General features: G+C 51.1%; 8 protein-coding genes across 8 annotated transcripts; 2 read left to right on the top strand and 6 right to left on the bottom strand.

Moving 5' to 3' along the window:
* Positions 1 to 396: 396 nt before the first annotated feature.
* On the bottom strand, positions 397 to 2,045 carry N7477_003222 (Zn(2+) transporter ZRT3; the record flags this gene model as incomplete). Its single annotated transcript, XM_056964885.1, has 3 exons — positions 397 to 1,752; positions 1,808 to 1,938; positions 1,994 to 2,045. 3 exons carry the CDS (start codon positions 2,043 to 2,045, stop codon positions 397 to 399), a joined length of 1,539 nt encoding a protein of 512 aa, XP_056824838.1.
* A 713-nt stretch (positions 2,046 to 2,758) lies between these two features.
* Positions 2,759 to 3,751, top strand: N7477_003223 (DNA/RNA non-specific endonuclease; the record flags this gene model as incomplete). The annotated part of the gene is made up of 1 exon (XM_056964886.1): positions 2,759 to 3,751. The coding sequence occupies one exon, from the start codon at positions 2,759 to 2,761 to the stop codon at positions 3,749 to 3,751; it is 993 nt and encodes a 330-aa protein (XP_056824839.1).
* A 166-nt stretch (positions 3,752 to 3,917) lies between these two features.
* Positions 3,918 to 5,093, bottom strand: N7477_003224 (putative RING finger domain protein; the record flags this gene model as incomplete). The annotated part of the gene is made up of 4 exons (XM_056964887.1): positions 3,918 to 4,255; positions 4,306 to 4,564; positions 4,628 to 5,016; positions 5,075 to 5,093. The coding sequence occupies 4 exons, from the start codon at positions 5,091 to 5,093 to the stop codon at positions 3,918 to 3,920; spliced, it is 1,005 nt and encodes a 334-aa protein (XP_056824840.1).
* An 867-nt stretch (positions 5,094 to 5,960) lies between these two features.
* N7477_003225 (Arf family guanine nucleotide exchange factor SYT1) lies at positions 5,961 to 10,372 on the bottom strand (the record flags this gene model as incomplete). Its single annotated transcript, XM_056964888.1, has 4 exons — positions 5,961 to 8,584; positions 8,635 to 8,911; positions 8,949 to 9,844; positions 9,982 to 10,372. 4 exons carry the CDS (start codon positions 10,370 to 10,372, stop codon positions 5,961 to 5,963), a joined length of 4,188 nt encoding a protein of 1,395 aa, XP_056824841.1.
* Positions 10,373 to 11,161: 789 nt separating this feature from the next.
* N7477_003226 (M14 family metallopeptidase) lies at positions 11,162 to 12,821 on the top strand (the record flags this gene model as incomplete). The annotated part of the gene is made up of 2 exons (XM_056964889.1): positions 11,162 to 11,542; positions 11,598 to 12,821. 2 exons carry the CDS (start codon positions 11,162 to 11,164, stop codon positions 12,819 to 12,821), a joined length of 1,605 nt encoding a protein of 534 aa, XP_056824842.1.
* Positions 12,822 to 13,175: 354 nt separating this feature from the next.
* N7477_003227 (putative MFS transporter) lies at positions 13,176 to 14,953 on the bottom strand (the record flags this gene model as incomplete). Its single annotated transcript, XM_056964890.1, has 5 exons — positions 13,176 to 13,699; positions 13,750 to 14,227; positions 14,280 to 14,324; positions 14,383 to 14,575; positions 14,634 to 14,953. The coding sequence occupies 5 exons, from the start codon at positions 14,951 to 14,953 to the stop codon at positions 13,176 to 13,178; spliced, it is 1,560 nt and encodes a 519-aa protein (XP_056824843.1).
* A 2,424-nt stretch (positions 14,954 to 17,377) lies between these two features.
* N7477_003228 (DUF4246 domain-containing protein) lies at positions 17,378 to 19,012 on the bottom strand (the record flags this gene model as incomplete). Its single annotated transcript, XM_056964891.1, has 3 exons — positions 17,378 to 17,642; positions 17,713 to 17,948; positions 18,029 to 19,012. 3 exons carry the CDS (start codon positions 19,010 to 19,012, stop codon positions 17,378 to 17,380), a joined length of 1,485 nt encoding a protein of 494 aa, XP_056824844.1.
* A 1,337-nt stretch (positions 19,013 to 20,349) lies between these two features.
* Positions 20,350 to 20,757, bottom strand: N7477_003229 (uncharacterized protein; the record flags this gene model as incomplete). Its single annotated transcript, XM_056964892.1, has 1 exon — positions 20,350 to 20,757. The coding sequence occupies one exon, from the start codon at positions 20,755 to 20,757 to the stop codon at positions 20,350 to 20,352; it is 408 nt and encodes a 135-aa protein (XP_056824845.1).
* Between the last annotated feature and the right edge of the window lie 35 nt (positions 20,758 to 20,792).

Genomic DNA, 20,792 nt, shown 5'->3' on the forward strand with positions numbered 1-20,792 from the left:
TTTTTCTAAAAAAAAAAAAGGGGATTTCCAAGATTTAGGTGTAAGTTGTAGGTGGGAACTCTTAGAAGCTCAGCTGTACAGGAAAGTCCTGGAAAGGTCTATCAGCATAGGCAGGTTCATGATTCGTCTAGACTATCAACAGCTATGTACAATAGCGCCATAGCCCTCTGGTTCACATTTGGTAAGAATATCCACGAATGCATCATCAAAACGTAAAAGGGGCCATTGAACGTATAACACCCGATCATGCAAAGCGCAATTTAATCAAGCTCAAAAGGTGAGGGAAACAACTAGAACGGCCAGACACCCAACACAATGCCGCGAATTCAATCTTGCTTTTTCCTGTATGTGGAATTAAAAAAGGTAATGTGGAATGTGCAAGCCAGTGAATCTGGATCACGCCGTCAGGGCAAAGCTCAGCCCCATAAGACCCATCCCAGCCACAGCGAAGCCAATGCCCATACCACGACGATGTGTGAGTCCGAGTCCTTCGCTAAACAGCTGCAAAGCAACGGACGTCATGACTCCGGCTGTAGCAGCGAACATGCCTCCGTAGACGCCCCAGGATGGGCCTGTTGAGTCGGAGCCGCCGTGTCCCGAGCCCCAGATCCATAGGGCAGCGAGGCCGGCGCCGGCGGGTTGGCTGATTCCGCCTAGGAGGCTGGACCAGAACATGGCTTTCCAGCGGGAACTTAGGGCTAGGTACAGGGGCAGGGCCATGGCAAAGCCCTCGACGATATTGTGGATGAATAGGGCTAAGAATACAGTGAGGCCAAGGGTTGGGCTTGCGTGGTTGGTTGCGTATGTGATGAAGCCTTCTGGAAGTTTGTGCAGGGCAATTGCGACTGAGGTTTGTAGACCGATGGAGAGGAAGGCGTTCTGTGGGACATGATGGTGATGAGTATCGCCGCCAGCCTTATTTGGAGATGATTCAGCCTCGTAATCGTCACTAGAGTCGGCTTGGGTGTCATGGTTAATATATGATTCGTGGTTGTTTTCCGAACGGGACCTTTGCACTTGAGACTTGGACGAGGATTCAGAGGCCGTCGTGCCGTGAAGATGATGTTGAGAGGAGATCACATCGAAGTACCCGGTGTCAGAGGTTGTGCTGTGATTATCGATGCCACTGTTTGCCTGTGTACGCCGCTCAAAATCAGACTGTGCTGGGTCGCTCTGATGTTGTGACATTGTGGGCCGGGTGACCTCATTATCGCTCATAGTTGGTGGCGGCATGGTCTTGGCTGCAGGCACTTTTGTGCATTCACGGCCGCAGGTCTGCGAGAAGCCAAAGCAAGGACCATTTTCATCGCACATCGGCTTGACACCGCCCATGAAAGAGCTGATCCGCCGGCCCAAGATGTCGCGAATAGATTCCGATCTCACGGCGTTAGAGCCGGAGGTCGTGCGCTGCAAGATGGCGGGAGTTGACTTCATGGATTGTGACTTTTGCGATCGTAACAGAGGCGTGCGCTCCGTGTGTCCATTTGCTTCGTGGTGGTCACGGTGATCGTCGTGTCCGCTCGCATGGGCGTCGCCGCGTTCGGGATCATCTACCGGGGCGTCATGACTGTGCGCGCAATCGACTACATGAGAGGGGATAAAGCGGTGGATCACCCCAGATGCAACTCGGATGACAATGACACCGGCCAGAAAGAGACCGACGAGAGTATATGCAGAGGCGGACGGAGAGAAGCCGGCGCGCGTTAGGTACTCTTTTGAGGTGGGGAGCATGCTATACAGTGAAGTAAAGAGCTGCCGGTGGTCAGTCCCGATAATTCAACTCATTTCGCCGAGAGGTGAGACTCACCATCACCCCCGCACTGAGGCATAGCGACGCCGACAGGAAATTGTTACTGTTCGCGATCTGGAAGCTCTTATGGTGAGAGAACTGCCGCAGCACCAGATCGACACAAATGACGGCGGAACCAAGTACACAGGCTGTAACACAGTGAGTCAGTCAAAGGTACACACGGTCGGGAATAGTTGTGCTCACCGACGCCTGAGACGCCGCTCATGACCCAGCCCCGAAGGTCGTTGGCAGCCATGGCAAGTAGTTGAGAAAGAACGGAATCGGTGATGTCAGTGACATCCAAAACGCTCACGGTTGGCGGTCAACGAAGTTTTGTCCTCTCTTTTTCTTTTTTTTTTCACAACCCTTGGGTGAAATAGAATGAAATCTCATCTGAACGACTTCCATCTTTGATTTTCGGGGCTAGTCATCCTCTGCAGCGGAGTTGCATTCTTTGCCCACAGGGTCCTCATCTGCTTGTCCCGCTTTCGAGTCCCGCGCTATCATTGTCCCTACTCATGTCCATGTCCAGGTCCACTTTCATGTCCATGTTGGTGGTAAATCTGGGAGTTCAGTCCAACCGTGACAGCAGATATCTAACCTTCAGAAGATCTTCCTCTGGGGGTTTTGCGCGGACAATGCTGAGGCTTTGTTATGCGTCTTGAGGAAGGCCATGCTTCCCCGCCCAGCTCATAGTTTGTCCAACGCGACTACCCTGAATTAGGGCACGCCAGCAAATCCCAAGACTAATCGAACCACTCACTGACCCTTGATCAAGCACGCAGCTACACCCGGAATCAACTGAGAGTTTCAGCTGACGCTTTTTCTTCAATTCGAGTCTCATGAGGGTGACACGGACATGTGACCCGCTGATTGGCCCGTGACTTCCCCCGAATCTATTTTTTTTTTCTACGCGCCAGTCTCCAAAGTCCTATCGTCAATTCTCACTTCCACCTTTTTCGACTCAGTATGTCGAAGGCTACTCTGGCTGTGATCGCGGCCGCCAGTGCTGCCACTGGCGCCGGTGTCACTGCCCTCATTTACGGTTCTTCTCGACCTCAACAGCAACAACAGCAACAACAGCAACAACCGCAACAGCTTCCTCCTCCGGCTGCCGCTGTGAAAGTCCCCACCACGATCCCAGCGCCGACTCTCGCTACCAAGGTGGTTACTGGTCCTGTCGATGCCGCCGGAATCCTTCAGTATGGCTTCCCGGGCCCGATCGCGGACGAGTTGTCCTCATTGCCTCTGCACGGCGCCTACGATCGTCGAACCCGTAATCCTGCCTGGGTTGCTGAGCACATCACCCCGCAGTCGCTCGCGATGAAGAACGCAGATCGCAAGCACAGCACATTCGCTGAGGATACGCACATTCCCCCCATCTTCCGTGCCAAGCTGGCCGACTACTTCCGCTCGGGCTACGACCGTGGTCACCAGGTGCCGGCCGCAGATGCCAAGTGGACTCAGGAGGCAATGGATGATACCTTTGCTCTGAGCAACATGTGCCCGCAAGTTGGTGAGGGATTCAACCGTGATTACTGGGCGCACTTTGAGGAGTTCTGCCGCAATCTCACCCAGCGCTACCCGTCTGTTCGCGTCGTCACCGGCCCGTTGTATCTGCCTCACCGTGACCCCGATGGCAAGTGGCGCGTCAGCTACGAAGTCATTGGCAACCCACCCAACGTAGCGGTGCCTACCCACTTCTACAAGGTCATCTATGGCGAGGACGGCACAAACTCGCCATTCGGAAAGGTCGCTCTCGGTGCTTTTGTCCTGCCCAATGCTCGCATTGATAACGCCAAGAGCCTGTCCGACTTTGAGGTTCCTCTTGAGGTTTTGGAGCGTGCTTCCGGTCTGGAATTTGCGGCGAAGCTGGATCTCGGCCGTCGTCGCCGTCTGTGCCAGGAGGTTCGCTGCGAGATCACGGTGCGCGAGTTCAATAACGCCAAGAAGAGATCGTAAAGGAAGTGAAGCTTCGTGTTTAGCCAACATGGCTCTGTACATTTAGGACATGGTTTCTTTGCATGGTTCGGGCGTTCCATAGCCTCCTTCGGGAAATATCACGTTTTTTTTTTTTGTTCCTACAAACCCAAAAGGCTGTTGTCGTTAATCTCTTTTCTCGTGCTGTTCAGCATTGGAACGCGACGCCCTTTTTCGTAGCCACATTACCACCTCCGCCGGCGAATCCTGTCCCCTCGGAGCTGATCGCTACTAGGCCTGGCCGAGTGGCGTCGTCCTTGGCCTTCTTCTTGGACTTCTTCTTGCCTTCATCGGGATCTGCTTTCTCCGTACTGAGGTCTCGCAATGTGAGATCCGTCTCGCAAACATAACATAGTACTCGGCCGTGAAGTTTGGCCGCTTTCTCTTGTTCTTCTTTAGACGCATGGGGGTCTGGGGTATCATCATGAGGAGCCATGAATTTACTGACACATGGTGAGCATATGACATGACCGCATGGTTTGGTGACTGTAAATGGCGTAAGCATAAATCACAATCACAAGTGGATCCAAACATACGCATGGCCTTGAGTCCATTACTCAAATTCTTCTTGCAACTCGGACAAATCCGAGCCACCGTCCCGTCCGAGGCTTTCTCTTCCGTGAAATGCACTTCGACCAACGACTTCAACGAGTAGCTATGTCGATTCGTATCCGAAGATCCAGGACATATGGGCGTCAACTTGACATTCTTGTTCGCAGCGATCTCATTCGGATCCGTCGCCGGCGTCAACGACGGAACCCAGAATGAAGGCAGCGCAGACTTGCTAGACTCGGTCTTCTCAAGTTAGCAAAACAGCCCCCCCAATGGCATCCTCCAGAAACCAAATTGAGCACAAACCTTCTCCCTCTTCAAATCATTCTTCAACCTCTCCTGCTCTTCACGCGCAACACGCGCCATCTCCTTCTCATCCAACTCAAACACTTTCTTCCTCTTCCCATCGATTTCCACCTCTCTCGCCTTGAACCTATCCAATGCCTCCGTCTGCTCTGCTTTTCTTTTAGTTCCCTTAGCTTCTAACCCCATAGAAACTAGCTCGAAATCATGTAACTCTTTCCTTCTCGCCTCTTCAAGCGTGCGCTCGTCATCCTCCGCAAGCCTCTTTTTCGCATCGTCGCGCTCACGCTCAAGGCGCTTGATCTCCTGCCTCTGCGCGAGGAGATCATTGATCGCGCATTCGCGACAGAAAAGGTCGCCGTTCGTAGCACAGGCGACGACGGGTGGGCGGGCTGGTTGGAGACAGAGACGGCATGAGGCGAAGGGGAGGAAGGAGTCACGGCCGATTACGCTGCGCTTGGTGCCCCATGTCGAGCGGAGAAGGCCACGCTCGTAAGCGGTGAAGTGGGGGAGGAAGTGTTACGCTTTGAATGCGCCATTGTGAGCTGAAGCTGGAGCTGGAGCTTGAGCTTAAAGAATGTCGTAATGCGAGTATCTTTGATGGGCGGAAAGGCGGAGGGTGATTTCATTGGTGTTCTGATTGACCGCTTCGGCTACCGCTTCAGATTAGGACATCTTGAAGTTGATGCCTTGATGCCTTTTCAAGTATAGTTAGGAACAACATTCGTGTGGGGAAATTCACCTGGAGAAGATAAATTAGCGGAGCCGACAGCAAAATCGGGGAAGCAATCAACAAGTCTAAACAATGTGTTAATGTAATGAAGGGCACCGACTGGGATAATAGAAACAGGTGCTGAACGAATCGGGAGTTGAAGAACAGACAACTTCAGAAAAGGGAGTGGCAAACTGTAACTATATGCTTGTAGACGATCACCCTGTATGCAGAGGCCTAAGGATCTGGTCACATCGTACTATGTAGAGTCTACGCCGGGCGATAGGACTTTGAGGGTATTGAATCATAAGCTTTTGTCTAACACAGACTAAACGTCATGCACAAATAAAAATGAAAAATCCATATGCCTACTAACGCACGCCCATATGATAAAAAACAAAGCAGCGGAATAATATCGCATCGTACGCTAGCCACAGATGCCCAAGCCGAAACCATCGAAAACAAAACCCGGGATAGATCAGTTCAAGCCATCAATGCAAAGGGACCCGAAGGGAAGCAGGCAAGTGTTGAAAAGGGGGGTATAATGTCGTAAAAACAAATGACAGATCAGAATGATTCAGGCTATACAGGTTGGTCGAATCAGGGGAAGAGGAGGGGCCGAGATCAGGCGCCAACGGCTTGTTGGCGCAGGTTCTCGGAAGAGGGGGTGTTGACGGCTCGTCGTTCGTTGAGAGAGGTGGAGGATGGTGATGGAGGGGTTTGGCCGTCGGTGGATGTCGTTAGGTGGCCGTGGTGGATTACGGAGCCGGAGCCGGATGTTGAGCGGATTGTGTTCTCTTTCTCCGAGAGAGGTTGCTCTGGGACAGAGCCTGGGCTAGCAGCAGTACTTTTTGGGGACTGGACTTCTGATGAGTCGTCGAGGTTTTCTTGTGCGTCTCTGAAAAATTCGATAGGCTCATCTCCGCTGAGAAGGCTGACGCCGGTGGTAGTGCTTGCGCTGCGGACGGAGTATGGCCGATCACCAGTGTAACTATCTGGAGCTATCTGGCTCGCACCACCGAGTATAGCAGATTCAGAAGCCCGAGGCTCTTCATGAGTGGGCTTTCGAAGTTTGAGCCGTTCCTCGGGGGACATGTTCTGCCATTCGGAGCCGAAAGTCACGATAGAAGCCTTCTTGCCGTGAACGGTGAAACTGGGTGATTTGCGAGACAGGACTTCACCTTCAGTGATGCTCTCATTGTCGTCAAGAGCCCCAATGCTAGACACCGATTCTCTGTTCTTCTTACTGGTGCGCGACTGGTGCCGATGTACGTGTGGTTCACGAAGGGTACGATGCAGGCTGCGACGTACTCGGCTCGGCTTATTATCACTATGAGAGACCTCCGAGATTTCGTCCGGGATGTCCTCGGCGTCCGCTTCAGGCACAGGCGTAGGCTGTTTCTTCGGCGGGGGCGAGCCGCTGAGGTCCAGAAGACCCGTTTCTCTGAGAAATCGTTCCTCGCCATCGTCATAACTGGCCGGGGAGGTGACTTTCGATGCCCGAGAGCCGAGACTGGCACCATCGAATTTGCTACCGCGACTAAGTACGGAAGCGTCACGTTCCATTCGACCAGCAGACGTCTCGGACCTGCCTTGTTCAGAAAGAATAGCGACAGAAAGTGGCCGCCCAACGCGGCCAAAGTCGGAAGAAGTAGTCGAGCCTGGGATACTTGGGCGGCGCATCTCGTCACTAGAGGGTTGCTTGAGCAAGCCGGACTCGATTGGGCGTTCAGAAGATGCCGAGGTTGGCTCATTGGTGTCATGGCTAGAGACCGGGCGAGTCACACTAGGCGCACGATGCACACTAGCATCGGACCTAAGCGAAGGTCTCGAGGGAGAAGCCAGTCGAGCTGGACCCGAGGAAGAGATTGTCTCATCAGCAACCGACCCGCTTCTCTCATCAAGACTTCCAACTTCCCCAAGATCCCGCAAAAGAACCTCACGGTAGCACTTGTTGCGCCAGATGTCCTGTCGAACCCACTTGAGCTTTGCTGCTATGCGTCCGGCGGCCATGATCACTCCCTCGCGAGCCCGGGGATGAACCGGAGCTAGGATCTGCAAGTGACGGGCATCTCGTAGGAGGTCATCCAGCTGCTTGTAGGTGACAAACAACTTCTCGTTTTGCTCACGGATTTTTTGCGTCATCAATTCCTGGCGCGCAGCGACAAACCCAGCCACAATGTCAGTGTCAATAGACGGAGACTTGGGCTCTTTGTCAGCCGCTTCGAGTGATGCAAGCGAGGATTGGGATCCCACCCGCTGACTTCTGCGGTAGCGTTGGCCTTCATAGTTTGTGGCAATCATGCCTTTGGTGCGGACACCTGTGGTCCTGAACGCCGCAGCATAGTTGAGCTTCGCAATCCAATCATTCATCTCAGGCTCCGTTGAAGCGAGGAAGACCTCTTCTAGTGCACCGTGTCGAACGAACGAGAATGCGTGCTTGTGTTTCTTATAGCTGCTATCTAGCAAGGCAACTGCATCATTTGTCGACATGATGGCATCCGGCTTGAAGTCAGCAAGGGGCGGTCTGAAGACCAATGTGCCTTGTCGTCCATTCCTCACGTAAGCATCGTATTGCGCCATTAAAGATCGCACCCATGTGATGTTACGAAAGAAGTAGAGCTGGGAAAAAGTGAGGATCGCTCCCCACTCCCCCCACGGCGACCTGGTTTTCTTCTTCTTGGGGTCTTTTCGCCAGAGCAAGCCAACTTTGGCTACCTTGATGTCCACAAGGCCAGGATGTGATCCGGCTGGATTATCCAGACTTGTCTGCATGAAAGCATCGGGTCGGGACCGTAAAGACACAATTTGTAAAATGCCAGCCTTGGTGAAGGCTTGATGAAGATCTTCCATATCAGGAGGTCCTGAAGTGCCAAAGTGACTGTATGTATCATCAAGGTCCATAACATCTTTGAGACTTGGTCGTAATGAATCAACTTTGTTTTCCATGATGAGCGTGTAAGGGTCAACAGGCTCCCTCGCCATACGTGACAAATTCTCCGAGCTAGGGCTGTTGAAAAGAGCGCGGCGAGGCTTGGGCATTTGGCGATCACGAAGACTGGCGTCTTCGACACGGATGAAAGGGGTGTATGATATGTTCTCGTAGAAGCACTCCAAGATCTCTTCAGCAATACCCTCGCCACGAGTATTTTTGACATAATCAGGCTTCTGCATCTTTCGCTTGTTGTTCTTGTTGAATACATCCGTGTGTAATATCAAGATTGAAAATGCAATAAAGTATGCTTGGTCTAGGAGGTAATTAGATCCGCACAATTGGAGGGGAAAGGACTGGAAATACCGGAAGAGGCAAAAATGCCTGGATTGCACTCGTGGTAACGGTCAGCAAAAGATTGCAAGAACCTATCAATCTGCTGTGTCTCCTTCGGCAATTCAACCTCCATCAAGAGCTTGCGAATTGCCATGTCGATAGGATCCCCGAAATATGAGAATGATCGCATGTACTTACGCAAGCCGACCTTGTAGAATTCGTCATCGGACTGAGCTAGAATGCCACCAATCACACCTCGAGGCAGGTGCTCCTCGAGCTTGGTCAAATAGCTCGCTGCTGTATCATCCTCTTCACGCGGGGGGAATTGGCAAGTCAGGTTTGACAGGTGTTGCTGCCCCGCCGATGCCTGTCGAACCATCGCGGGGAGGTGGTTCTGAGTTCTGCCTCAATCGTTGTGAGATGTTGAAGATGTCACCGAAGCTCTTTCGACCGGTCGTTGATGTGGAGGTTCGCGAGGATGATGCTAGGTATGGTGGTGGAGACAAATCTTCCTGGTTTTCGGCCAGAGATCCCATCGTAGAGGACCGGCCTCGTCCGCCTTTGTAGGATGGAGTGGAACGCACAGAGCGGGCAGAGGCTGTGGAATCATTACGGAATAGAGGCGGAGCAGCTGTTGGGGCCAGTCCCACTGAGGAACGAGACGGCGAGGGTAGAGGGGAGACCTGATCCCCTTCATCGGAGCCTTGGGACTTGGGAGTTTCAGCCGGTGGGAATTTGGGCGCATTGTCTAAGGCACGACTTGCGGGAGTAGGCTTGGGTGGTAAAGGGAAAAGGGGGCTTCGGTTCCGCTTCAGACGTGGCATGCGGAAGCGTTTGTTGGTTGATGTAGATGCCTGACCCTCGCGAGGGGAGTTTGTTCGAAATGTCTGGTCACCATAGCTTTGATCCGACCTCGAGGACTCTGAGAACCGTGGATCGACGACAGACGTGCGATGCGAATCATTGAGTTGGTCTTGATTGCCACTGTGTCGTGATGTTGTAGACAGTCTCCCTGGCTCCTCCGGGGCGTTTTGAGAGGTAGACAGAGTAGATTCGTCGATTTGGGAGTCCGTAGATCCCTGGGACTTCCGTGCGGGCTGTGTTCTCGGATTCTCCACTGAGTTTCGGGTCAATTCCTCCATTGAGCGTTTCCGTAGGGGGAAAAAGTTGAGCTTGCTTCGTTGTTTGACAGGTTGATCGAGCTCGTTGCTTGTGGGGGCGGTGGTGATGATTGTCGGAGCTGTAAATTGAATTGTCAGCAAGCAAGCAGGATTGAGACATGACGTTCATGAGACACATCCCAAAGAATCGCGTCACAGGACCCTGCAAGGGAGAGTGTCAATTGTGGAACGTGCACTTACGAGGAAGAGAAGGCACCGGGGGGAGTATCCCGAGCAGCCTTGGCGTAGCTTTTAGATAGTTGAGGATCTGAAGCATGGCGTAATCTCATGAAGCTGAAGCGATTCCTGCGAAGACTCGGCGTGTCTGCCGACAGGCCCGACGACGACTCCCCAGCGAAGTCCGTCGGAGCTACCCCATGGTCCGGCCCTGATTCTGCTAGAGCGTCAACCCCTCGCTTGGCATCACGTACGTCGACTGGCATATCAAGGCCGGGCGATCGAGACAAAGCTTCGGAGTGTCGTGGTTCGGTCTCAGGCGGAGAGGGACGAGGAAGGTGCTCGCTGCGTCGGGCCTGCGTTGGCGGTTCAATGGTGCTTTGACGTTTGGAGCTGCCATCGGCGACGAGTCGCAGGCCTTTCCAATGCATGGCTGCGAGGCTCGTATATGATCAGACCCATGCGTGGCAGCACAATCAGAATAGGTAGGAGTCGTGACAATGTCGATTCTAAAGGGACATGGCGACGTGGAGTGTTCCAGAACGCGGTGGAGGTGGAGTGCATCCGTCGTCAGCTCGCGAAAAAGGGGAACGCGCGGGAAAGGGAGGGGCGCTTGGGGGGCGGTCCACGCGCCAATTTCAGGAGGTTTGTAGCTGATGAGAGATGGAAACCCCCTCAAAGCAAAAGATCGATGAAATTGGGGGAGGGGCAAGGCAGACGAGTTCCTGGGCGCCCTGAGCGCGGCTGAGAACGGAGTTGGCGACGGAGTTGGTAACAGGATTCTAAGGATTCTAGACCCGGTTCTGTAAGGTCTTGGACTCTGGAAATATCTAGCGAGAGAAACAACCCTATGCCTGAGACCTTTCTTATGTTCAGTATTCATTTTGGATTGATCGTAGCTTTCCATGACGGTTACTTCTGGCCTGGGCTCTAGGGGTCTAAGGGGACTTTATCCGGAATACTTGCAATACCAGAAATCCTTAGCCAGACGAAACTAATGAGACATATCCGGACGTAAATAAGTTGAAGGTAACGCAACAGAAAAGGTGCACACTGACGTATAGTGCATAACCAACAGTCCACTTAGTATAGATGCACTTGGGCTAAGGTGGACACGCCCGCGCTAGTATCGGAGCCTGCGAGTCAATTGACGGGCGGCGTCCGCTCCTTACGTAGCTTTCCCCTCTTCCTTCCACTTCCCACTCTGCGCTTTCGCCGCGATGCGATTTCTACCTATTCTGTTGGTTCTTTTGACCACTTTATCATCTTCATTTGCAGTTCCTGCCGGCTCTAGCATCACTCCTTCGCCACCACTCCAACCCGCTAGTCGTCTCCCCCAGTCCCCAGATCCGCGCCCGTGGACCAGACTTCGCAACTGGGTTATCGAGTCTGTCTGGGGTACTGGCCATTCACAATGCCATCACAAACATACAGGCCCTCCGCCAAATGTCCGGGATCGTTATGAGACCGATGTAGTTCTTCGTTTCCATCTGCGTCATCCGGATGAGGCGGCAGCCTTGGCCTCCGCTTCGCAGGTGCTCGTCTTGGATATCTGGGCTATCACGTCGGAATTTGTGGATATCAGGCTCGCTGAGGATATGGTAGCTAGGCACGCCATGTTCGGCTCATTATTGTCACTGATCATACGGTTTACAGATCCCGTCGCTTCTTGACATGCTTCCCGTCTCACTTCGGACAGCACATACACCTTTGATGGACGACCTCGTCGATAAGATACACGCCACCTACCCGAATCGTCCCAGTACTGGGTTCGAGCATGAGCATCATGGCTTTTCCCACGGTGATCGTGAAACATCGGAGGTGGGCGACATCTTCTTCCATAACTACCAACCGTTATCGGTCATTGTACAATGGATGCGACTGATGGCGTCAATGTTCCCTGGTCATACCCGCTTTACTAGTATTGGTTTGTCGTATGAAGGCCGTCAGATTCCGGCGCTGCGAATCGGTGCCGCTCCCTCGCAGTTTGGGACCTCGGAGCCTCGGAAGACTATTGTGATGAGCGGCGGCGTTCATGCGCGAGAATGGATTGGCACATCAACAATTCTGTATGTCGCCTACAATCTAATCACCGAGTACGGCGAGTCAAGTGCGGTCACTCGGTTACTGAACGAGTTCGACTGGGTTTTGATCCCGACTCTCAATCCCGATGGATATGTCCACTCGTGGGAGGTTGATCGGCTCTGGCGTAAGAACCGACAGCCGACCGGCCTGTCAGTCTGCACTGGAGTGGATATTGATCGAGCGTGGGACTTTGAGTGGGATGGTGAATCCACCCGTTCCAATCCGTGCTCCGAAAACTACGCCGGCGCAGAGCCCTTTGACGCAGTCGAGTCCCACCGACTGGCACACTGGGCCCTGAATGAGACCGAAAGTGGCCGGTCGGATATTGTTGGTTTCCTCGACCTGCACTCGTATTCTCAACAGATCTTATACCCTTACTCATACAGCTGCGAGAAGTCTCCTCCGACCCTCGAAAGCCTCGAGGAGCTAGCCCTCGGCTTGGCAAAGGCGATCCGACAGATCTCACGTGAGGCATACGATGTGACTTCTGCCTGCGAAGGTATCCTCAGCTCGGGAGGAGCTACTCGGATGACCGCGGGCGGAAGTGCGCTGGACTGGTTCTACCATACGCTGCACGCCACCTATTCATATCAGATCAAGCTGCGCGACCGCGGCATCTATGGCTTCCTTCTTCCTTCCGAGCACATTGTTCCTACCGGCAAGGAGATCTTTCACGCCGTGTTGACATTCGGAAGGTTTGTTTGGGGAGAAGATATTAGGGAAACCGACTCCCCCGTTCTTACTCCAGTGGGCGACCAAAAGCCGCTGGCTGACGCCTTTAATTTCACCTCATGATGGGGCATCTCACGAATTGCATACTGGTACCACAAGGAGTTTAGGGTTTTATTTGCTTGAATATCTGAAATACTTGGACATACAGACTATGGACGTGAAAGTGTTTTAATGCACGAGGAATGACTCGAGATATCCAACACAATGCTAGAAACTCTTCTGATTGAGCAAAAATAAACCAACGCCGAATATCCAGAGCCAGCATTCCAAAATATTGCCCAAGGGCATAGATCTATCACTTACTGCGGCCCGTCGCAGTCACGCTCGAGACCATGTCTATCCCGGTAACATCCAAATACCAACATAAGCAGTAAAAATCGCCTGAAAGTTACAGACCTTGTTCCTCGCTCGACTTAATCAAGCCGTCTTGAAAACAGCAGGCCCCGCCCAAATCCTCAATCTCTTCCCCCAAAGCTGCAACCCCAAAACAATGAAGAAGGCCGCTCCGACAATCCCGCACATAGTTCCAAATTGCCGAATGGTCCCCTGGTTCTCTGCCCACTCAACCATGAAGTAAGACACAATAAAGCCACCAAGAATACGTCCGAAATTGACCCACGCTGCAACTTCTCCACTTGCCTCAGGGTAGCCATCCAAAACATACGAGTTCACTGCAACAGTGACAATCATCGTTCCAAACACATACAAGCCCCAGCCTAGGGCCGAAAGCATGTAATGGTACTCGCGCTCGAGGGCAAAGCCCATCAGAATCAGACCAGAGACCATGAATGGCATGGACACCCAACATGCCCAGAGACGTGCTTCGGCTTCAAGACGGCCGCCATTGTGCTGGGCCGAGACCTTGGCAATCAGGTCGTGCAACCAGTGGCCGGTGATTTCGCCTAGAATGGCTGCAACGATGGGGGTGAAGTAAAAAAAGCCTGTGGATGTATAAGCGATGATGCGTCAATGTTAAAAGGGTATGACACACCAATTTGTTTAGCTTCGAATCCATAGATAGGTCCAAGCATAATTGAAAGCGTGGTATTAATTCCAACAACCCAAGCAAAGGTCAACATGTAATAGATACAAGCCAAAATCACAACAGGCTTGCAAATAATCACTAGCGGACGCATGACCGCATCCTTGAACGAGTTCTTGATATAGTTCGTTCGAATCTGCTGGATTCCGAGCATTCGCTGCCAGCGTGGGCCATTAGGGTATAGCTCTGGCTGGTTGGTATTGCGGTCATAGTAGGTCTCGTCAACGAAGAGAATGATAGCGATCAGACATAGTCCTGTCTCGATTGCGTAGACGCCGAATGCCCATTGCCAGATTTGCGTGGTGGTGATGAATGCTGCGAGTAGAGGGCCGAGGTAGGGGGATAGGATGATGAAGCCGGACCAGATGTTGATCTTGCGGGCGTGCTCATGGAAGAAGAACATGTCTTTAATGAACATGAGGCCACCCTATAAGTATATTAGTATAATAACATTTTGCTTCCTGGAATACGAAACTAACACCTTGGGCAACAGTTGAAAAGAGGCCGTTGAGGATGCGGGCAGCCTATGGCGTATTAGATAGGTCGAGTGAAATGAAAATGAATGTGGAGGGTTTCGCATACCATGAAAGACTCGAAACTTTGCGCGGCAGCACACCAGATAGCAGTTCCCAGAGCTAGCAAGATAAACCAGAACAGAACAGGGTATCGACCGAAGTAAGCTGCGAGCGCCACGATGATAGGTCCACCCACACCAAGCATGAAAACATTGCCGACCTGTGAATGGTTGACGACATTTGGATCCATATGCCACTCACTAGACAGGATCAAGCCGTTAGTACGGAGTCAACACAGAATCTCCAATGGGTACCTACGCTCCCTGGGGCGTCAATGTCACTGCACCTGTGGCGCTACCATAGTCCGGTAACAACGCCGTACATGAGATAATGATGAGGATGAGATGCTTGCGAAACGAACTCCAATTGAGAGGATCATGAGGCGAATCACTCGGCTGTGGGATCAGAATCGTTTGTCCGTCCGCAGTGGTTTTCAGCCCACGATCATGGGCCAGCGAGGCGTCATTGAGAACATAGCCTTCTCGCTCCCCAATCTGCTCCAATTCATCGATAGCGTGGGGCTTTTTATCATCGTAAGTCTGGATGACAGGGTTATGCTGAGGCTTTTCAGGGTCCATCGTCAAATGTGCGCCGAAACTGGCGATGAAAGTAGGGATGCGCCGCCCTGGTGATAACAAAGGAGTGGGGAGAAAATCAACGGTCAACGGGTTATGGAAAATCGAGAAACTTTGAGTGCGCTCGATGTCTTTGTACAGCGGCAGGGGGTTGGGGTAGCTGCTTGAATCAGCGTGGCAATTGGCCTTTAAGAAGCCGAATTAGACTGCGCATGGCTGGCGATCTCCTTGCTAAACCCTGCATCTGTATGTGGGAGAAACCTTGACGGTTGAAAAGATGAATTGTGGATATTCAGTGTGGCGTTTATTCGCTGCACCTCTCTACGCACGACCACGACCCTGGTACTTCACCAGGGCAGTGGGGACAGGATACGAAGCTCTGCAATAGCGTGGTTCGCTCATGGGCGGGTGGAGCCCGAACGCGGGTTGACCGGTGCCAGACTTAGGCCTCATGGTGCAGACCTTGATCCTCAGGGTTTGAGGGGGTCTGTCCTGCCGGAGAGATTCGCCTTACTCGGTAAAGGGTTTATGCAATGCGTGAGACTCTTCATCCCTAGATGCCGAGACGATCCACGGCCTTGAAACATCGCGAGAATTTGTTCAAATTTCGGTGTCTGCAGAACTAGAAGCTTTAAACTTTTGCGCTTACCATTTGAGCGGAGTCGTGTCAGATTATTGTGTTGATCCTTTCCTGTCACAGATGCTATTGACACTTCAACTGATAGACATCGATAGATCAAGGTTGGGTCAGAGAAAGATCATCGACCCGTGATTAACTGGCATGGCAAATCAAGTTTCAGCCAGTCAATAATAATTTAATGTTAATCCACGAACGCCTCCAAACAAGCTTATTGCTCAGATCATCTCGGAACGGGAAATTCTCTAGAACTTCTGTAGAAAAGAGCCAAATCGGCAATTTAGCCCTACATTGATGAGAAAGGGTCAAATTGTCAACCAGCCTTTCTGTATCAGGAGCGGGGTAACCCAAGGGTTGCATTTGGAAGAACATGTTGGAATCACGACCAGTAGCTACTGTGGAGTACATGATCAAAAAGTATCCGGTGTAGGTCCAATAACATTCAAGAAAACGCCAAACATTGGACAAGTAATCCGGGAAGAAAGGGACGCAAGATAGCAGGCACGAGTTGGTCGATGGGAGATTGGTAGCTGATTACTTTTGAAGACGAGACAGAGATTGTAACAAGAAAACGTCCCAAAAATTTTGAATATGCAAGAATAAGTAATTGGTACAGACTTTGATGTGAATTCTATCACGAATTTCACGCGGTCAAAAAAATTCAAATCCAAATTTCAGAGACAGATCTGAAACCTCCTCAGGCTTGGTCCTCTGCACAGACAAGAATGGACAGGCCGAGAGAACTAGAGAGGAGAGGAATCGTAGCAATTCCAAATTTCAAAGGCCGAGAAGGTTAAATAAGGCCTTTCAAATCCAAAATAGGGGTTCTTTACTCGGGATTTCGAGCAATGTCAACGGATGCCTTCTGATGATCCGCACGCTTCACAAGGGCGTCAGAAGTACTCGCCACGCCTTCACGTTTTTTTTTTTCAGGAATCCCGTCCGGGCCGTCTAATTGCCATAGGGTGTCTCCAGCCACTCGTTTCGTAAGTCCCATATTCAGTACGGTATCCCTGGGACATCTAGCGATTAATTCGTTCACCACGTAAAGCCCTGGCTCGAGAGACGGCAAAGGAAAGCCGAGAGGGTCAAGGCAAAGCCAAAAACAAGGTTGCGGACTTGCATTTTGGCCTTGAAGTAAGAAATTTTGTCAATCAAGAATGATCGACGATATGCAGAAGTATCACTTCGCGAGGCTGATGTCGGAGATCTTGGGAGATGAAAGCCGAAAAAAGTCCGATAGAAGACCGAGTGATGGGGGAGATGATATTCTTCATGAGAAAGAGCAGGGCGATAAGCTGTCTCTTACAATCAGTCTAGCCTAGTATCTAACCTTGGAACCCTGGGATCTTCTTCGCAGGTATGAGCGTGAACGTAATCTAGGCTTACCAGATACAGTGCCGCCCGTTATTGCCTTCTATATAGGAAGCATGGACACACTCTTTCAATCCCTGATCACATAACACGCTAGATCTAATATGGTTACTTCCGTATTTAACAGCTGGTTCCAGATTTTCTTGGTAGAAAGGAGAAGATTGCAAAGCTGTATAGTTAGGTACTGTTACATATCCAAAAATGACCACTGTTATGTAGCCTGAAAATAACCACCCTACCTACCACGGCGTCGTTCATTCACACTCATCTGAACCTAGCCACTATACTCACCTCAACCACTTATAAAATATTTAGATTATCTCAAGTACAGTAAGGCTGGTTTGGGAGGGCGCTAGTCTTGGTAAATAAGCCCACAACCTTAGAACGAAAGTGCTGCTGAACAAAGACAACCCTATCTAATGCTCGCAAAGACAGAAATTCCCTAATTGAAATATAGCATTGTGGTTTTCGGACTTGAGTCCACGCTCTACCATAAGCTCAACCCGATAAGCCTTGGCCTCTTCCATGGTCATCAAGCCGGCCCTATCTCCGTCCAGCCCCTGCTGTGCCTCTGTAACACGATTCTGCGTTGCCGGTCGCCAGTCCTCACGTTGCGGCGGTACATTCGCAGACGAGGTAATCCGTATATGTGGATCGACGAGGAACAAAGCCAGCATCTTCCTGTGTCCCGGCTTCGAGGGATCAGCAAGGGAGAATGAAGAGACTTGATGCTGGAGCGTATTCAGGGAACGTAAGAAGGCGGCCTTCTTTGGACACTACGCCTCCTAGTTCTTGCGTGATCAGGTCGTCGCTGTTACTATAAAGACCCTCGTGGTAGCCGTATACTTGTTGCATGAACTCATGTCGACCTTGCTCGTACTCCATCCCGTACATATCGCTCATTCCGCGGCGGCGGAACGCGAGTGAGCTTGGGGTGATGTTTTCAATATCGTAGTAGTAGATTGCCGATGCGGCGATTCGTTCGTTCTGTATTTGTGAGTCAGAAGGGAGAAAAGCTCCTTTGACTATGAAACGAAGAGACTCTCACCAATTGTCCCTCAATATGCCAACTCCCCCCCTTTGTACTCGGGCTTTTCAGGCGTCAACTCGATATTGGCCAGCTTCACGATAACCTGGATCTTGCCCTCGGAAAAGTCTTTCACAAAGTTGGGCTTTTCTCTTTCCTCCATAGGCTTGAACTCCCCCGGCTCGGGCTTGACAATCTTCCGGGTCTTGTACCAAGCGGTCATGCGCTCCTCCCATTCCTCATACACATCATCGTCCACAGTTGCCTCTTCGGGATACTCTAGCTCAGTCGTGCCGCCGTCCTCGTACTCAACTTTCGTATACGTGATTCGTTCATCGTCACTTCTTTGCCATATCAAAGAATGTTCCCATAAGGGGATGATCTGTGCGAGAATCTTTTCGACAACCTTGTAAAGTGCGCGGAGCTTGACAGGGTGCGCATTATTGATGTAAGACAGGATCTGACAAGTGCCGTCTTCACTGATCTTCACATCGCAAGGCAGCCACTGGAACTTGGTGCTCAGGGCCGCAGGATGCGGTAGCGTGCGATACCGGCCTTCCTGCAGAGAAGCCTCGGCTTCCGGGATAGGAAGCAACCGACCTTCTCCCATGCTGTCTAGACAGTCATCTATCCCAATCGTGCGGTCAGGAAGGACCCGCGTGCGCCCGTAGATCACCGGGAAAAGCGACGGATGCACCAGATCAACGACTTTGCCATCCGAGCCCGGGTGGTAGTCTTTTTCCTCTTCGGGGAAATTTTCTAGAGGAATCACCGCCTCTTTCAGCGCGTCTTGTAATTCTTTCGAGATAGCAGTATCGGACTTAATGACACCACCGTCGAAAGCCTCTACGAACCCGGTTTGCGCCGAAATCCCCGCTTTCCACTGCAGCTCTTTGATGATCCAATCCATCATCTTGGGCGTGATATCCTGACCGCTCTGCGCAATGTTTTCGCGCCATTGGGTCGTGATATGCGCGTCGAAGACTTTCCGCTCCCAGTCTGGCTTCTCGGTAATAAGTTCCATCGTTTGCATCATGGTAATCTCCCGCTGAGTACAGAGTCGACTGCAGCAGGGAAGGTTTGTCGTTAACACTCAACAACGGGGCCCTAGGTAGATTGTTCCTTACTCGAGGCAGCCAGCTTCAATATCTTCCGGATCGAGAGCATTCGGAAATCCCCCTAAGGACCTGCAAAGCACGTTTCTCTGCGCTTGTCAGCAATACGAAAGACATCGCGGGTAAAGAACACCCCTCCTGTGTCTCGTACCTGGGGAGCGTGGTTCAGGGGAAGATCGAACCCGGGCTTCTGAAGCGACCAGGCTCCGGCCAAATTTATTCCGGAGATGAGCGCGCCTAAGGGGCGCCGTTGTGGTCTTGGTAGGTATCGACAGAGTAGCATATTAATTTTTTGAGATTTTGCGAAGATCTGTAGATCTGATCTGCGAGGCATGCGGGTGAAGGGTTGTTTCAGGCCAAAATCAGGCAAGAATTTGCGCTAGCTATGCTGGGTTTAGAGCACTGTGTCAATTCCCATTTTATTCTAATGGCTGACCAGCCAGCGAATGTTCTGCATGGGGGAATTTGTCGAAACATAAAAACAAGATTACCGCAAGAGACTCGTTGTCACCCAGTTGGTGCTTAATATGTTCAGTATTACGGTCGCATTCGTGAGCTCTTCAATGTTGAAATAATATGAGCTGTGACTAACTTAGAGCTGTTGAAGGATGTGAATGAGCATAGAAGAACTTGTACGACACTACTTGGCGAGACTGGACTCAAAAATTACCTTATTACCCACCACAAGGTCGCTAGAAAAGGCCTCAAAGGCCAAATTCCAATACTTTCCAGGCCGTATAGGGTCTAAATGAGAAGGAATCTTAAGTGTAAGTTAATGTTTCATCTACTATGTATCGAACAACAATGAATAAGGATATTCTAACCAAGTTGTAACACCATTCACGGCCTTTTATCCATAATATATGTATGGTTATGATCTTCAAAGGACAGTCCGCCTTTTCCGCACGAAATTCCTACTCTTGAAGTATTGGCGTGCTGTTAGTCATCTCTCCGTCCATCGTCTCTCGAAGGCTACTCTGAATGTAAGGCCTTTGACGGGGCTCAATCACTACTCCAGTTCATGAGCTTCGATGAAGTTACGCTGACTTACGAAGAGTTCAAGGCTGAGGAAGAAGTTGTAGCTATCATAAACGAATGCTCAATAAGCTTGTCAACAAAACAAACGAAAATAATTATTGAGAACATGGAATCACAAACTAGCTGAAAATGGTGCTGGCACTGGTGTCTGATACTTGGATTCTTTGGGAAGCCACTGATCTGAAAATCAGCATGTAGTTAGTACCTTTCATCTTGAGCTGAAGCCTGAGACCCGAGAGAAGTCAATGCTTTTCAATCCATCAAGGCCGACCACGTCTACGTCCTGGCTGATCCCTGCATTTGATGTGCTCTCGTCTGCCATGCTCTCATCATCATCATCATCATCATCATCACCATCACCATCTTCTTCTTCTTCTTCCTCAGATATGTCCGAAGACTCAGGACTGCCCAGAACGTCTTTGACTCGTCGTTTGATCTCTTGAGCCAGGAATGTTCTGATTTCCGACTCTCCCAAATCTTGCAAGTGCTGAATCATACCGACCACCCCGCTAAGCTTTAAACAAGTTTCCTTGAGTCCCAGCGACGGGTCCAGAAGATTTACGAGTAGCGAATCATACTCTTCATTGCTGACTGAATTGATGTCAGGGATAGGCATATCATCCCATTCGAACTCGTTCCCCTTTTCGTACC

The sequence above is a fragment of the Penicillium maclennaniae genome (assembly GCF_028827695.1).
Source record: "Penicillium maclennaniae strain IBT 15551 chromosome Unknown utg000003l:1.0-5670915.0:1.0-5674809.0, whole genome shotgun sequence".
Lineage (NCBI taxonomy): Eukaryota > Fungi > Ascomycota > Eurotiomycetes > Eurotiales > Aspergillaceae > Penicillium > Penicillium maclennaniae.